The sequence below is a fragment of the Epinephelus lanceolatus genome, chromosome 13 (assembly GCF_041903045.1).
Source record: "Epinephelus lanceolatus isolate andai-2023 chromosome 13, ASM4190304v1, whole genome shotgun sequence".
NCBI lineage: Eukaryota > Metazoa > Chordata > Actinopteri > Perciformes > Serranidae > Epinephelus > Epinephelus lanceolatus.
In genome coordinates, this window is record NC_135746.1 from 243,713 (window position 1) to 262,657 (window position 18,945).

The 18,945-nt window shown below is 45.6% G+C and overlaps 1 protein-coding gene across 10 annotated transcripts in view; it reads left to right on the forward strand.

Annotated features, from left to right (window-relative positions):
* The window catches only part of cep43 (centrosomal protein 43), a 61,101-nt gene that overhangs the window by 33,418 nt on the left and 8,738 nt on the right, over positions 1 to 18,945 (forward strand). For 3 of the 10 annotated variants that reach the window (XM_078173577.1, XM_078173579.1, XM_078173578.1), the window contains 5 exons: positions 5,060 to 5,241; positions 6,438 to 6,494; positions 7,301 to 7,432; positions 7,610 to 7,684; positions 12,082 to 12,159. In XM_078173577.1, the coding sequence (XP_078029703.1) occupies positions 5,060 to 5,241; positions 6,438 to 6,494; positions 7,301 to 7,432; positions 7,610 to 7,684; positions 12,082 to 12,159 (524 nt within the window). The remainder of the gene's footprint in view (positions 1 to 5,059; positions 5,242 to 6,437; positions 6,495 to 7,300; positions 7,433 to 7,609; positions 7,685 to 12,081; positions 12,160 to 18,945) is intronic. The other 7 variants (XM_078173580.1, XM_078173581.1, XM_078173582.1 and 4 more) reach the window with 6 other exon arrangements.

An 18,945-nucleotide genomic window follows, 5' to 3' on the forward strand; every position in this document is an offset into this window, starting at 1 on the left:
TGAAACACAGACACACAGAGAGACAGAGAGACACACAGACACACTGAGACACAGCGACACTCAGACACACTGAGACACAGACACACAGAGAGACACACAGACACACAGACACACACAGAGACACACAGAGACACACAGACACACAGAGACACACAGACACACTGAGACACACAGAGAGAGACACAGAGACTGAGACACACAGAGACACAGACACACAGAGAGACAGAGAGACACACAGACACACAGAAACACACAGACACACAGAGAGACACACAGAGACACAGAGACACAGACACACTGAGACACAGACACACAGAGACACAGACACACAGAGACACACAGAGACACAGAGACTGAGACACACAGAGACGCAGACCCACTGAGACACAGACACACAGAGACACAGACACACAGAGACACACAGAGACACAGACACACAGAGACACAGAGACTGAGACACACAGAGAGACAGAGACACAGACACACTGAGACACAGACACACAGAGACACAGACACACTGAGACACAGACACACAGAGACACAGACACACTGAGACACAGACACACAGACACACTGAAACACAGACACACTGAGACACAGACACACAGAGACACAGACACACTGAGACACAGACACACAGAGAGACAGAGAGACACACAGAGACACACAGACACACTGAGACACAGAGACACACAGACACACACAGAGACACACAGACACAGACACACAGAGAGACACAGAGACACACAGACACACAGAGAGACACACAGACACACTGAGACACACAGACACACAGAGACACACTGAGACACAGAGACACACTGAGACACAGACACACAGAGACACAGACACACAGACACTGAAACACAGACACACAGAGACACACAGACACACTGAGACACAGACACACAGAGACACAGACACACAGACACTGAAACACAGACACACAGAGACACAGACACACTGAGACACAGACACACACAGACACACACAGACACAGACACACTGAGACACGGACACACTGAGACACAGAGACTGAGACACACAGAGACACAGACACACTGAGACACACAGACAGACACACTGAGACACAGACACACAGAGACACAGACACATAGAGACACAGACACACAGACAGACACACAGACACACAGAGACACACAGAGACACAGACACACAGAGAGACACAGAGACACTGAGACACACAGAGAGACAGAGAGACACACAGAGACACAGAGACACAGACACACAGAGACACAGACACACTGAGACACAGAGACACATAGAGACACAGACATACAGACAGACACAGAGACACACAGACACACAGAGACACACAGAGACACACAGAGACAGAGAGACACAGACACACTGAGACACAGACACACAGACACACAGAGACACAGAGACACAGACACACTGAGACACAGAGACACACAGACACACACTGAGACACACAGACACACTGAGACACAGACACACTGAGACACAGACACATAGACACTGAAACACAGACACACAGAGACACACTGAGACACAGCGACACAGACACACTGAGACACAGAGACACACAGAGACACACTGAGACATAGACACACTGAAACACAGACACACAGAGAGACAGAGAGACACACAGAGACACACAGACACACTGAGACACAGCGACACTCAGACACACTGAGACACAGACACACAGAGAGACACACAGACACAGAGACACACAGACACACAGAGACACACAGACACACAGAGACACACAGACACACTGAGACACACAGAGAGAGACACAGAGACTGAGACACACAGAGACACAGACACACTGAGACACAGAGACACACAGAGACACAGACACACAGAGAGACACACAGACACACAGAAACACACAGACACACAGAGAGACACACACAGACACAGACACACAGAGACACACTGAGACACAGACACACAGAGACACAGACACACAGAGACACACAGAGACACAGAGACTGAGACACACAGAGACGCAGACACACAGAGACACACAGAGACACAGACACACAGAGACACAGACACACTGAGACACAGACACACAGAGAGACAGAGAGACACACAGAGACACACAGACACACTGAAACACAGACACACTGAGACACAGAGACACACAGACACACACAGAGACACACAGACACACAGAGAGACACAGAGACACACAGACACACAGAGAGACACACAGACACAGACACACTGAGACACACAGACACACAGAGACACACTGAGACACAGAGACACACTGAGACACAGACACACAGAGACACAGACACACAGACACTGAAACACAGACACACAGAGACACACAGACACACTGAGACACAGACACACAGAGACACAGACACACAGACACTGAAACACAGACACACAGAGACACAGACACACTGAGACACAGACACACACAGACACACACAGACACAGACACACTGAGACACGGACACACTGAGACACAGAGACTGAGACACACAGAGACACACAGACACACTGAGACACAGACACACTGAGACACACAGACAGACACACAGACACACTGAGACACAGACACACTGAGACACAGAGACACACAGACACACAGAGACACAGACACACAGAGACACAGACACATAGAGACACAGACACACAGACAGACACACAGAGACACACAGAGACACAGACACACAGAGAGACACAGAGACACTGAGACACACAGAGAGACAGAGAGACACACAGAGACACAGAGACACACAGACACACTGAGACACAGACACACAGAGACACAGACACACAGACACTGAAACACAGACACACAGAGACACAGACACACTGAGACACAGACACACACAGACACACACAGACACAGACACACTGAGACACGGACACACTGAGACACAGAGACTGAGACACACAGAGACACACAGACACACTGAGACACAGACACACAGAGACACACAGACAGACACACAGACACACAGACACATTGAGACACAGACACACTGAGACACAGAGACACACAGACACACAGAGACACAGACACACAGAGACACAGACACATAGAGACACAGACACACAGACAGACACACAGACACACAGAGACACAGACACACAGAGAGACACAGAGACACTGAGACACACAGAGAGACAGAGAGACACACAGACACACAGAGAGACACAGAGACACTGAGACACACAGAGACACACAGACACACTGAGACACAGACACACAGACACACACTGAGACACACAGACACAGACACACAGACACACTGAGACACAGACACATAGACACTGAAACACAGACACACAGAGACACAGCGACACAGACACTGACATACTGAGACATAGACACACACAGACACACACAGACACACAGAGACACAGACACACGAGACACAGAGACACACACAGACACAGACACGCAGAGAGACAGAGAGACACACAGAGACACAGAGACACACAGACACACAGACACACAGAGACACACAGACACACAGACACACTGAGACACAGACACACAGAGACACAGAGACACGGACACACTGAGATACAGAGAGACACAGACACACTGAGACACAGACACACAGAGACACGGACACACTGAGATACAGAGAGACACAGACACACAGAGACACAGACACACAGAGACACAGACACACTGAGACACACAGACACACTGAGACACAGACACACTGAGACACAGACACACAGAGACACACAGACATACAGACACACTGAGACACAGAGACACAGAGACACGGACACACTGAGATACAGAGAGACACAGACACACAGAGACACAGACACACAGAGACACAGACACACTGAGACACACAGACACACTGAGACACAGAGATACACACTGAGACACAGAGATACACACTGAGACACACTGAGACACAGAGATACACACTGAGACACACAGACACACACTGAGACACAGAGACGCAGACACACAGAGACACAGACACACTGAGACACAGCGACACACAGACACACTGAGACACAGAGACACACTGAGACACACTGAGACACACAGACACGCACTGAGACACACAGACACACTGAGACACAGAAATACACACTGAGACACACAGACACACTGAGAGACACAGAGACACATCCCTCTGTCCTTATGACCCTCACAGCTGATCAGGAAAAACTCCCCAAAAAAACCCTTCAACAGGGAAAAAAACGGTAGAAACCTCAGGAAGAGCAACTGAGGAGGGATCCCTCTTCCAGGACGGACAGACGTGCAATAGATGTCGTACAGAACAGATCAGCATAATAAATTAACAGTAATCCGTATGACACAATGAGACAGAGAGAGAGAGAGAGACAGAGAGAGAGAGAGAGAGATGCAGTACAGACGGTAATGACAGTAGCTTACAACAACATTAATGAAAGTAATAATATTATAGTTCTGGCTACTGTGGTACAATATGTTGAAAGTATGTATTAATATCTGGCAGCATACATGTGTGACAATAGTCATATGTGTATAATAACAGTAGAAGTATGACTAATGACTAATGATGGCAGCAGCAGCAGGAGGCATCTGGCAGGACCACGGCAGCAGCACAACCACACACGTCACGCTGTCCAGGCACCGCTGTGATATGAGTTAATCTGAGAGACAGTGGAGCACAAAGGCTCCGGAGAAGAAGCCGAGTTAGTGACATCCAGAATGGCCGAGTTAGCAAGATGCAGTAATAGAATATGAGAGAGAGAGAGAGAGCGAGAAGGAGTGAAGGTGCCCGGTGTATTATAGGGGGTCCTCCGGCAGACTAGGCCTAAGTCAGCCTAACTAGGGGCTGGTACAGGGCAAGCCTGAGCCAGCCCTAACTATAAGCTTTATCAAAGAGGAAAGTCTTAAGTCTAGTCTTAAATGTGGAGACGGTGTCTGCCTCCCACATGAACATCATGAGGAGACATCAGGGACAGTTGCCTCCATGTTTTCCTCTGTCATCATTAACAGTCTGGATCTGATATTCAGCTTCCTGTTTCTGGATACGCCTAATGTTTGTGTCGTCTGTCATGTTTTCATGTTCACGCTCAGGACTCGGGAGTCGTGGCTTCTGTGGGTAAAGGAGACCTTCAGCAGCAGGGCTCCAGAAACAGCGAGGCGTCTGACCACAAGAAGGAGCCTCTGGACCTGAACCTGGAGGTGGAGGACGATCCTGAAGACGGGGACTCGTTTTTCGACGACCCGCTGCCCAAACCACAGAAGACCTATGGCTGGTAAGGTCACATGACCTGGCCTGAGTAAAGGTGTAGTCACACCTCAGGAAAAGTCTGTGTTTTAACCAGGAATGTACAAAGACCCCTGGATACAGCGTTGGGGGCGGAGCCTTGTCATTCCAGTTAAAGCTGCTTAGTGGATCATGAAGCCTAAATGATCTGCAGGGGAAACAGCTAGCTTAGCTTAGCTTAGCAAAAGACTGGAAACAGGGGAAACGCTTAGCTTAGCATAAAGACTGTAAACAGGGGGAAAAAGTTAGCTTTGCATAAAGACTGGAAACGGGGAAACAGCTCGCCTAGCTTAGCGTAAATACTGGAAACGGGGAAACAGTTAGCGTAGCTTAGCATAAAGACTGGAAACAGCTTAGCTTAGCATAAAGACTGGAAACAGGGGGAAACAGCTCGCCTAGCTTAGCATAAATACTGGAAACGGGGAAACAGTTAGCTTAGCTTAGCATAAAGACTGGAAACAGGGAAACAGTTAGCTTAGCTTAGCATAAAGACTGGAAACAGGGAAACAGCTTAGCTTAGCTTAGCTTAGCATAAAGACTGGAAACAGCTAGCTTAGCTTAGCATAAACCCACAACATGTTGTTTTCACACTTTGGTTTTAAACAGAAGGAGGTGTTAGTAGCGTCTGAACAGAGTGCACTCAGACAGTTTTAATCTTTTTAAGGTTTCAGCTGTAACTGAGCGTGAATCCGTTTAACGTCAGCAGAGGATAAAAATGAATCTGAACTAGGACTTTGCAATTAATCGTCTTGTGATCACGATTACGATTTTGAGGTCAAACGATTTCAAATTTACTGAAATCAAGGGTACCTGGAGATGTTATTTTGTCTTCTACGGAAGCCACGTATGTGCAATACTGCCTTCTCCCCTCCTCTCACTCCACAAGCCAGTCAAGTAGGTGAACTACGAATGATGCGAGGGGCAGGTGATCGCGTAAGATTTCAAAAACAGCGTGTGGAAAATGGCAGAGGGAGAGCGAGAGAGGTTGGTCTGTGTGTGTGTGCGCGCATCGGGGCCGAACTCCACCGCGCACGATACAGAGCAAAGGAGAATTGTAAACGTGCAACCATGTAGAGACAGAAATGACATGCTGTCATGTAAACAATACAAGTCATCACGTGCGCTGCATAATCATGATTTCATGTGTGTGTGTGTGTGTGTGCGTATGTGTGTCCTCTGGTCCAGTCGCAGTTCTCCTGTGGGTGACCAGGACCCATCAGAACGGACCAACAGTCACAAAGAGTAAGACTCTCCACTCTCTCAGTGATGACATCATCAGTAAAGTCAACTTTAAATGATGACTGAGATTTGAAGGGTCTTCTTACTGTAGCCCTGTCCTGAGCTGAGACTAGCACACAGTCTTCTTTAGAGTTTTTATTACTGACATGAGTTTAAATATCGACTGGACTTTGTGTTTCAAATATATATCTTTGATGGGAGAAATATTATCATAGTAATATAAATAAATGATGGTTTATAAGCATTGGTGTGTCAGTATGAGGCAGTGGGTCATAAGTTCAGGCTGTGATACACAGGAATTTCACATCTTTAAGTTTCTTTAAAATGATTCAGGAGAAAAGTTCCTCCTCAGACTCAGCCCTCTGCTCCTACGTGCTGTATTCAACTTCCTGTGCAGTTGCTGTTGTGTTGTCTTCCTCTTCCTGTTGTTCAGATCCTGACTCTGTGTCTGAGGATGAACCAATCACACTCTGTTTCCTGATCTGACGCAGAGCGCTGATCCAACACATCTTTCCCCAAATCACTTCAACAGTGGAAAAACATTTTATTATTATTATTACATCATATTAATCTGTCAGGACGTTAAAGAAATGTTTATTAAAGCGGACGATGACTCACCAGCACATGGTGATAAAACTTTAACCCAAACAGGAAGTACAGAACGTTTATTAAAACCATGTTCAGTAAATCTGAAGCTGAACATCTTCGTCACCACCTCTGATTTCACAATAAAGGCCCTCTGGCCCTCTGTTCCTCTGCTCTGACCTTACACACTGTCATGTCCCTCTGTTGATGTTCCACCTGTCCAGGTGTCTGTCCCTCTGCTCTGACCTTACACACTGTCATGTCCCTCTGTTGATGTCCCACCTGTCCAGGTGTCTGTCCCTCTGCTCTGACCTTACACACTGTCATGTCCCTCTGTTGATGTTCCACCTGGCCAGGTATCTGTCCCTCTGTCTCATGTCCCCACTCTGTCCAAGATGTCTTTATATTTCTATTTTACTTCCTGTTCTTGTCTCCTTATATCCTTTCCTGGCTCCTTGCATCCTTACCTCGTCCTCTCTGCCTCGTCCTCCCTGCCTTCCGCTTCCTGTGCGTCCCCCATCCTCACCCTGCAGTGTTGTCCCCCTGAGGGAGGAGTGTCTCTCTGGGCCCGTGGTGTCCTCCATGAGGCGAGGCAAAAGCCTCAGCGAGTGAGTCTTAACGGCCGCCGTGTCTGACCTGAGATCAGTGCGTGCTGTTTGTCCTCGGCGGCTGGACGGACGTTCAAAGACGTTGATGTTTGGTCAGTTACAGTGTGTTCACACAGAGACACTTCACTGAGGAGGACAATCGTCTGTAGTTCCTCTGCTGTCTTCAGTCTGCTGTCTCTCTATCTGAATTGGTCCTGAGGCGGCACTCACACGTTCATACACTCACACGTTCATACACTTGCACGTTCACTGCTGCTTCTTCTTCTTCTGTTCAGACTTTTAGAGAAAGAAGACTGAAGGATTCTTTATCTGTGTTTCTGTGTCTCAGTAAATATTCAGTATTCATGTCTGAAACAAAGAGTTTGTCTGAAGCTCATCAGGACTGACACACAAAACTTTATTCATTCCTGACAGAGTCAGGTAGCATGTTAGCATGTTAGCACTTCCTGTTTCCTGGTTTTAATGCCAGTGTGTGAAATAAGGTCTGTGGTTCACACAAGCTGAAGTGACGTCAGTAAATACCATAGTTTTATGTTTCCCTGACAAGATGAGACTACAAAACGCCGTCATGCCCAACACAACGTCACAGCCTCACTGTGGCGGTGACGTTAAGTCATGTGACCGTATTGTAGTTTGTTTACCTCCCGGTTGTGGCGGTGACGTTAAGTCGTGTGACCGTATTGTAGTTTGTTTACGGCCCGGTTGTGGCGGTGACGTTAAGTCGTGTGACCGTGGTGTAGTTTGTTTACGGCCCGGTTGTGGCGGTGATGTTAAGTCGTGTGACCGTATTGTAGTTTGTTTACGGCCCGGTTGTGGCGGTGATGTTAAGTCGTGTGACCGTATTGTAGTTTGTTTACGGCCCGGTTGTGGCGGTGACGTTAAGTCGTGTGACCGTGGTGTAGTTTGTTTACGGCCCGGTTGTGGCGGTGACGTTAAGTCGTGTGACTGTATTGTAGTTTGTTTACGGCCTGGTTGTGGCGGTAACGTTAAGTCGTGTGATCGTATTGTAGTTTGTTTACGGCCCGGTTGTGGCGGTGACGTTAAGTCGTGTGACCGTGGTGTAGTTTGTTTACGGCCCGGTTGTGGCGGTGACGTTAAGTCGTGTGATCGTATTGTAGTTTGTTTACGGCCCGGTTGTGGCGGTGACGTTAAGTCGTGTGACCGTGGTGTAGTTTGTTTACGGCCCGGTTGTGGCGGTGACGTTAAGTCGTGTGACCGTGGTGTAGTTTGTTTACGACCCGGTTGTGGCGGTAACGTTAAGTCGTGTGATCGTATTGTAGTTTGTTTACGGCCCGGTTGTGGCGGTGACGTTAAGTCGTGTGACTGTGGTGTAGTTTGTTTACGGCCCGGTTGTGGCGGTGATGTTAAGTCGTGTGACCGTATTGTAGTTTGTTTACGGCCCGGTTGTGGCGGTGATGTTAAGTCGTGTGACCGTGGTGTAGTTTGTGTCCAGCCTGGTTGTGGCAGTGACGTCAAGTCATGTAACCGTGTTGTAGTTTGTTTACAGCATGGTTGTGGCGGTGACGTTAGGTCATGTGACCGTGTTGTAGTTTGTTTACGGCATGGTTGTGGTGGTGACGTTAGGTCATGTGACCGTGGTGTAGTTTGTTTACGGCATGGTTGTGGCGGTGACGTTAAGTCATGTGACCGTGGTGTAGTTTGTGTCCAGCCTGGTTGTGGCGGTGACGTTCAGTCACATGACCGTGGTGTAGCTGGTTTATGGCTTGGTTGTGGTGGTGACGTTAAGTCATGTGACCGTGTTGTAGTTGGTTTACGGCCCGGTTGTGGCGGTGACGTTAAGTCGTGACCGTGTTGTAGTTGGTTTACGGCCCGGTTGTGGCGGTAACGTTAAGTCATGTGACCGTGTTGTAGTTTGTTTACGGCCCGGTTGTGGTGGTGACGTTAAGTCATGTGACCGTGTTGTAGTTTGTTTACGGCCCGGTTGTGGCGGTGACGTTAAGTCGTGTGACCGTGGTGTAGTTTGTTTACGGCCCGGTTGTGGCGGTGATGTTAAGATGTGTGACCGTATTGTAGTTTGTTTACGGCCCGGTTGTGGCGGTAACGTTAAGTCGTGTGACCGTATTGTAGTTTGTGTCCAGCCTGGTTGTGGCAGTGACGTTAAGTCATGTAACCGTGGTGTAGTTTGTTTACGGCATGGTTGTGGTGGTGACGTTAGGTCATGTGACCGTGGTGTAGTTTGTTTACGGCATGGTTGTGGCGGTGACGTTAAGTCATGTGACCGTGGTGTAGTTTGTGTCCAGCCTGGTTGTGGCAGTGACGTTCAGTCATGTGACCGTGGTGTAGCTGGTTTATGGCCTGGTTGTGGTGGTGACGTTAAGTCATGTGACCGTGTTGTAGTTTGTTTACGGCCCGGTTGTGGCGGTGACGTTAAGTCATGTGACCGTGGTGTAGTTTGTTTACGGCCCGGTTGTGGCAGTGACGTTAAGTCATGTGACCGTGTTGTAGTTTGTTTACAGCCCGGTTGTGGCGGTGACGTTAAGTCATGTGACCGTGTTGTAGTTGGTTTACGGCCCGGTTGTGGCGGTGACGTTAAGTCATGTGACCGTGGTGTAGTTTGTTTACGGCATGGTTGTGGCGATGACGTTAAGTCATGTGACCGTGGTGTAGTTTGTTTACGGCATGGTTGTGGCGGTGACGTTAGGTCATGTGACCGTGGTGTAGTTTGTTTACGGCCTGGTTGTGGCGGTGACGTTAAGTCATGTGACCGTGGTGTAGTTTGTTTACGGCCTGGTTGTGGCGGTGACGTTCAGTCATGTGACCGTGGTGTAGTTTGTTTACGGCCTGGTTGTGGCGGTGACATTAAGTCATGTGACCGTGGTGTAGTCTGTTTACGGCCCGGTTGTGGTGGTGACGTTAAGTCATGTGTCCGTGGTGTAGTTTGTGTCCAGCCTGGTTGTGGTGGTGACGTTGTGGTGTGTATTAACGTCCCTCCATCATGCCAGAGTCCAGATGTTCATCGATATGTCGCAGCGTCTTATTCTATCAGAGGTCGTCAGGTGTTTTGACAACAGTGGTAATATTACCAAATACATTGTGCAAAAAATATAACGCCGTCACAACGTTACAAAAGTCACGTGACATTTTTGGTCAGAAATACCACTTCTACAGAGCGACACTCATCAACAGTGTCACACACACCAACCTTTGATCAGACTGAAGAGACGACCTCGGGTTACTGAATCAGAGCGTCACAGTTAATAAGCTGTGTGACGTTTAACAGCTGTCAGATCAGAGACACTGAACAGTACAATATCTGGAGGAGTAGAGTAAAGCAGCAGACAATAGAAATACTATGCTACATGTACTTAGTTTGTTCAGATGAAGTAGAGTTAGGAGCTCAGACAGCAGCAGTATCAGTATTACAGCAGTAGCAGCGGTGCATTCAGAGCAGTGTTGAGATAATAAATATCTGCTGCTGGAGGAAAGTGGATCAGATGAAGCTGACAGTCACATTCACACAGAAACCAGCAGCTGCGTCAGAGGACACTGGTCTCACTGGTTCAGCTGTGTCAGAGGACACTGGTCTCACTGGTTCCACTGTGTCAGAGGACACTGGTTTCACTGGTTCAGCTGTGTCAGAGGACACTGGTCTCACTGGTTCAGCAGACTGGTTTTAGTCCAGAATCAGGTCTTGTCCTCCTGTGAACATCTGTCTCTTTATGATGTGTGAACACCGTCTAACTGACTAACCAGAGACATGTCAGAGTGATTTCCCAGCATGCATCAGTGTGGTGGCAGAGGAGGGATTGACACTGCTGTTTTATCTTCATTATTCACCTGTAATGTGTGATGTCATCAGCTCATGTGTGATGTCATCAGGAGGCTGAAGGCGCCTGCAGCTGCTCGGCTGACTGTGTGATGGACAGTGTGTTTGACGTTGTGTGAAGAGAGCAATGTCCCCGTGGAGGACACAGGCGTCCATGTCAGTGTAAAGTCTCAGTGGACAAGTGTAAGTGAATCAGTTTACATCTCACTGTCGGCTCCATCAAACTTTAATGAGCTCTGAGCAGGAAGTGGGTCAAAATGGGGGGCACCGAGCGCTGAGCAGCAAGCAGCGAGCAGCTCCAGGCGTCTTCCTCTCTCCTGCTCTAACAGTCACACACAACCACTGAAAGACTAAACTGTCCTGAATGTCTCACGAGACTTTCTGCATGACTTTGCATGGTGTCTTTAGTACAGTGTGTTCCAAATGTTTGTTTTGATTAACAGAAGACATTTTTTTATAAAGTGAGGACATTTGTCTTTAAAGGACAGACGTTCTTTATAATGTGAGGATGAGACTGACCCTTTCATTGTCTCTGTCCTCTTTGTGTCTCTGACTCTTCTTCCTTTCTGTCCCTCTCTGTCTGTCTGTCTGTCTGTGTGTCCGTTCTCAGTCTGTCTGTCCTTGCTGCTGACTCAGAGGACGAGGGAGACGATGGTCTCTCTGAACACAGTCAGAGCTCTGAGCTCAGGTGAGCTGCAGACGTCAGGTGACAGGGACAGGTGCATCCAGCCGTGATAAAACAAGAAGTCACTGTAGTTTGTCAGCAGGTGCAGCTGTTGAAGACTCTCCTCCTTTTCATCTCTCAATGAAAACATTAGAAACACATAATTCAGTGTGTTTAACCATTCTGTCAGACGTCCATCAGGACAAATGCCCATCGTCCTGTTTTCAGTTTCGTTCAGCTGACCGTAGAGTCGGCTGCAGACAGGAGCTGCTCACTGTGCATCAGTCTGTTGACATGTAAAACAGTCCTGAAGCAATATTTTAAACCCTGAATGGTTAGCAGTGACAGTGAACAGTGAACAGTGACAGTGATTATTGGCAGTAACAGTGAGCAGTGACAATAACAGTAACAGTGAGCAGTGACATTAACAATGAGCAGTGACAGTAACGGTGAGCAGTGACAGTGAGCAGTAACAGTAACAGTGAGCAGTGACATTAACAATGAGCAGTGACAGTGAGCAGTGACATTAACCATGACAGTAACAGTGAGCAATAACAGTGAGCAGTGATAGTAATAGTAACAGTAACAGTGAGCAGTGACAGTAACAGTGAGAGTGAGCAGTAACAGTGAGCAGTGACAGTGAGCAGTAACAGTAACAGTGAGCAGTAACATTAACAATGAGCAGTGACAGTAACAGTGAGCAGTGACAGTAACAGTGAGCAGTGACAGTGAGCACTAACAGTGAAAGTGAGCAGTGACAGTAACAGTGAGCACTGACATTAACAATGAGCAGTGACAGTAACAGTGAGCAGTAACAGTGACAGTGAGCAGTGACAGTAACAGTAACAGTGAGCAGTAACAGTAACAGTGAGCAGTAACAGTAACAATGAGCAGTGACAGTAACAGTGAGCAGTGACATTAACAATGAGCAGTGACAGTGACCAGTGACAGTAACAGTAAAAATGAGCAGTGACAGTAACAGTGAGCAGTAACAGTGACAGTGAGCAGTGACAGTAACAGTAACAGTGAGCAGTAACAGTAACAGTGAGCAGTAACAGTAACAATGAGCAGTGACAGTGAGCAGTGACAGTAACAGTAACAGTGAGCAGTGACAGTGAGCAGTGACAGTAACAGTAACAATGAGCAGTGACATTAACAATGAGCAGTGACAATAACAGTAACAGTGAGCAGTAACAGTAACAGTGAGCAGTAACAGTGAGCAGTGACAATAATAGTAACAGTAAGCAGTAACAGTAACAGTGAGCAGTGATAGTAACAGTGAGCGGTGACAGTAACAGTGAGCAGTGACAGTGACATTAACAGTAACAGTGAGCAGTGACAGTGACATTAACAGTAGCAGTGACAGTGACATTAACAGTGAGCAGTGACAGTGACATTAACAGTAACAGTGAGCAGTGACAGTGAGCAGTGACATTAACAGTAACAGTGAGCAGTGACATTAGCAGTAACAGTGAGCAGTGACAGTGACATTAACAGTGAGCAGTGACAATAATAGTAACAGTAAGCAGTAACAGTGAGCAGTGATAGTAACAGTAACAGTGAGCAGTGACAGTAACAGTAACAGTGAACAGTAACAGTGAGCAGTGACAGTAACAGTGAGCAGTGACATTAACAGTGAGCAGTAACAGTGAGCAGTGACAGTAACAGTGAACAGTAACAGTGAGCAGTGACAGTAACAGTGAGCAGTGACATTAACAGTGAGCAGTAACAGTGAGCAGTGACAGTAACAGTGAGCAGTGACATTAACAGTGAGCAGTGAGCAGTAACAGTGAGCAGTGACAGTAACAGTGAGCAGTGACAGTGACATTAACAGTAACAGTGAGCAGTGACAGTGACATTAACAGTGAGCAGTGACATTAACAGTGACAGTGAGCAGTGACAGTGAGCAGTGACATTAACAGTAACAGTGACAGTGACATTAACAGTAACAGTGAGCAGTAACAGTGAGCAGTGACAGTGACATTAACAGTGAGCAGTAACAGTGAGCAGTGACAGTAACAGTGAGCAGTGACATTAACAGTGAGCAGTGAGCAGTAACAGTGAGCAGTGACAGTAACAGTGAGCAGTGAGCAGTGACATTAGCAGTAACAGTGAGCAGTGACAGTGACATTAACAGTGAGCAGTGACAATAATAGTAACAGTAAGCAGTAACAGTGAGCAGTGATAGTAACAGTGACAGTGAGCAGTGACAGTAACAGTAACAGTGAACAGTAACAGTGAGCAGTGACATTAACAGTGAGCAGTAACAGTGAGCAGTGACAGTAACAGTGAACAGTAACAGTGAGCAGTGACAGTAACAGTGAGCAGTGACATTAACAGTGAGCAGTAACAGTGAGCAGTGACAGTAACAGTGAGCAGTGACATTAACAGTGAGCAGTGAGCAGTAACAGTGAGCAGTGACAGTAACAGTGAGCAGTGACAGTGACATTAACAGTAACAGTGAGCAGTGACAGTGACATTAACAGTGAGCAGTGACATTAACAGTGACAGTGAGCAGTGACAGTGAGCAGTGACATTAACAGTAACAGTGACAGTGACATTAACAGTAACAGTGAGCAGTAACAGTGAGCAGTGACAGTGACATTAACAGTGACATTAACAGTAACAGTGAGCAGTGACATTAACAGTAACAGTGAGCAGTGACATCATCAGTGAACAGTGATAATGACAGTAACAGTGAGCAGTGACGGTAACAGTGAGCAGTGACAGTAACAGTGAGCAGTGACAGTGACAGTAACAGTGAGCAGTGACATTAACAGCGAACAGTGATAGTGACAGTAACAATGAGCAGTGACATAAACAGTAATAGTGACAGTAACAGTGAGCAGTGACATTAACGCAATTAATGCATTTAAATTCAATGCTATTAATGAGGAAAAAGTGAATAAAATCATCTCAACTTTATCAAATTCAAAGGCAAAGGATCATTGGGGACTTGATACAGTTTTTCTTAAAAAACATAAGAACTACTTAACCACCCCAATAACTTATATCACAAATCAGTCATTAAAAGATAGCATTTACCCTTCAGCATTTAAAATGACAATTGTAACCCCAATATACAAAAGTCAATCAATCAATCAATCAATTTTATTTATAAAGCCCAATATCACAAATCACAATTTGCCTCACAGGGCTTTACAGCATACGACATCCCTCTGTCCTTATGACCCTCGCAGCGGATAAGGAAAAACTCCCCAAAAAAACCCTTTAACAGGGAAAAAAAACGGTAGAAACCTCAGGAAGAGCAACTGAGGAGGGATCCCTCTTCCAGGACGGACAGACGTGCAATAGATGTCGTACAGAACAGATCAACATAATAAATTAACAGTAATCCGTATGACACAATGAGACAGAAAGAGAGAGAGAGAGAGACAGAGAGAGAGAGACAGAGAGAGAGACAGAGAGACAGAGAGAGAGAGAGAGAGACAGAGAGAGAGAGAGAGAGATGCAGGTAATGACAGTAGCTTACAACAACATTATTGAAAGTAATAATATTATAGTTATAGTTTTGGCTACTGTGGTACAATATGTTGAAAGTATGTATTAATATCTGGCAGTATACATGTGTGACAATAGTCATATGTGTATAACAACAGTAGAAGTATGACTAATGACTAATGATGGCAGCAGCAGCAGGAGGCATCTGGCAGGACCACGGCAGCACAACCACACACGTCACGCTGTCCAGGCACCGCTGTGATATGAGTTAATCTGAGAGACAGTGGAGCACAAAGGCTCCGGAGAAGAAGCCGAGTTAGTGACATCCAGAATGGCCGAGTTAGCAAGATGCAGTAATAGAATACAAGAGAGAGAGAGAGAAGGAGAGAAGGTGCCCGGTGTATTATAGGGGGGTCCTCCGGCAGACTAGGCCTAAGTCAGCCTAACTAGGGGCTGGTACAGGGCAAGCCTGAGCCAGCCCTAACTATAATCTTTATCAAAGAGGAAAGTCTTAAGTCTAGTCTTAAATGTGGAGACGGTGTCTGCCTCCCGGACCGTAACAGGAAGATGATTCCACAGGAGAGGAGCCTGATAGCTGAAGGCTCTAGATCCTGATCTACTTTTGGAGATTTTAGGGACCACGAGTAACCCTGCGTTCTCAGAGCGCAGTGTTCTGGTGGGATAATATGGCACTATGAGCTCACTAAGATATGATGGAGCTTGACCATTTAGAGCTTTATAAGTTAACAGTAGGATTTTAAATTCAATTCTGGATTTTACAGGGAGCCAGTACAGAGAAGCTAAAACAGGAGAAATATGATCTCGTTTCTTAGTTCCTGTTAGTACACGTGCTGCTGCATTCTGAATTAGCTGGAGAGTTTTTAAGGACTTACTAGAGCTACCTGATAATAGAGAGTTACAGTAATCCAGCCTAGAGGTAACAAAAGCGTGGACCAATTTTTCTGCATCTTTTTGGGTCAGGATAGGCCTAATTTTCGCAATATTACGCAGATGAAAAAATGCAGTCCGTGAGGTTTGTTTTAAATGAGAATTAAAAGACAAATCTTGATCAAATATTACTCCGAGGTTTCTTACGGTAGTGCTAGAGGCCAGAGCAATGCCATCTAGAGAAACTATGTCATCAGATAGAGTCTCTGAGTTGTTTGGGGCCAAGAACAATAACTTCAGTTTTGTCTGAATTTTAACATCAGGAAATTGGTGCTCATCCAAGTTTTTATGTCTTTAAGGCAGTTATGGAGTTTAGTTAATTGATTACTTTCTTCTGGCTTCATCGATAAATACAACTGAATATCATCCGCATAACAATGGAAATTTATAGAGTGATTTCTAATGATGTTACCTAAAGGAAGCATATATAGAGTAAATAGGATTGGTCCGAGCACAGAACCTTGCGGAACTCCAAAACAAACTTTGGTACGTAAGGATGATTCATTATTAACATCAGCAAATTGAAAACGATCAGATAAATAAGATTTAAACCAGCTTAGTGCAGAACCTTTTAGGCCAATTAAGTGATCCAGTCTCTGCAGTAGAATTTGATGGTCAATTGTGTCAAACGCCGCACTAAGATCTAATAAAACAAGTACAGAGACAAGTCCTTTGTCTGAAGCAATCAGAAGGTCATTTGTAATTTTAACTAGTGCTGTCTCAGTGCTATGATGCACTCTAAATCCTGACTGAAATTCCTCAAATAAATTATTATCATGGAGAAAATCACACAGCTGGTCTGCGACTACTTTCTCAAGGATCTTTGACATAAAGGGAAGATTAGATATTGGTCTATAGTTGGCTAACACCTCTGGATCCAGGGTGGGCTTTTTTAGTAGAGGTTTAATTACAGCTACCTTAAAAGACTGTGGTACATAGCCTGTTAATAAGGATATATTGATCATATCTAATATATGAGTGTTAACTAAAGGAAAGACCTCCTTAAGTAGCCTAGTTGGGATGGGGTCTAAGAGACACGTTGATGATTTAGATGAAGACATCACTGCTGTCAATTCTTGAAGAGAAATTGGGGAGAAGCAATCTAAATATATATTAGGTCTTACAGCTGTGTTTGAGGTTAGATAGGTACTATCTGAGGACAGGAGGTCATGAATTTTGCCTCTAATAGTTAGAATTTTGTCATTAAAAAAGCTCATAAAATCATTACTGCTAAGGGCTAAAGGAATCCAAGGCTCAATAGAGCTTTGACTCTCAGTCAGCCTGGCTACAGTGCTGAAAAGAAACCTGGGGTTGTTCTTATTGTCTTCTATTAATGCTGAGTAATAGTTTGCTCTGGCATTGCGGAGGCCCCTCTTATAAGTTTTGAGACTGTCTGTCCAGATTAAACGAGATTCTTCCAGTTTGGTCAATTGCCAATTCCTTTCAAATTTTCGCGATATTTGTTTTAACTTACGGGTTTGAGAGTTATACCAAGGAGCGAACTTTCTTTGCTTTTTTAACTTCTTTTTAAGAGGAGCTACAGAGTCAAGTGTTGTTCACACTGAGCCTACGGCGCTATCGACAAAATGATCAAAGTCGGTACAGGAAACCTCTGTTACTGAGGGACTTGGTATTGAATTTAATGACGGAGTAATCTTTTCCTTAAATTTTGCGACAGCACTATCTGATAAACATCTAGTATAGTAACTGTTGCTGAGTGGCGTGTAATCGAGTAAAAAGAAATCAAAAGTAATCAGATAATGATCCGATAGCGAGGGATTCTGTGGAAAGACTTTTAGGTTATCAATTTCAATTCCATACGTCAGAACTAGATCGAGGGTATGGTTAAAACAGTGAGTGGGTTCATGTACACCCTGACTGAAGCCAATGGAGTCTATTAATGAGATAAACGCGGTAGCCAGGGAGTCATTATCAACGTCGACATGAATGTTAAAATCGCCTAAAAATAATAACTTTACCTGATTTAACAACTAAACTGGATAAAAACTCTGAGAATTCAGATACAAATTCAGAATACGGGCCAGGAGCACGGTACACTATAACAAATAAAGTGGCTGCGAGGTTTTCCAGGTCGGATGTAAAAGACTAAGAACAAGGCTTTCAAATGAATTATAATCTAGTTTAGGTTTAGGGCTGATTAACAGACTAGAGTTAAAAATGGCTGCAACTCCCCCTCCTCGGCCACTGCCTCGAGGAATGTGGGTATTATTATGACTGGGAGGAGTGGACTCATTTAGACTAACATATTCATTTTGACACAGCCAGGTTTCAGTGAGACTGAGTAAATCAATATGATTATCTGATATTAATTTGTTTACTAACACTGCTTTAGACGATAGAGACCTGATATTTAACAGTCCGCATTTAATTCTCCTGTTT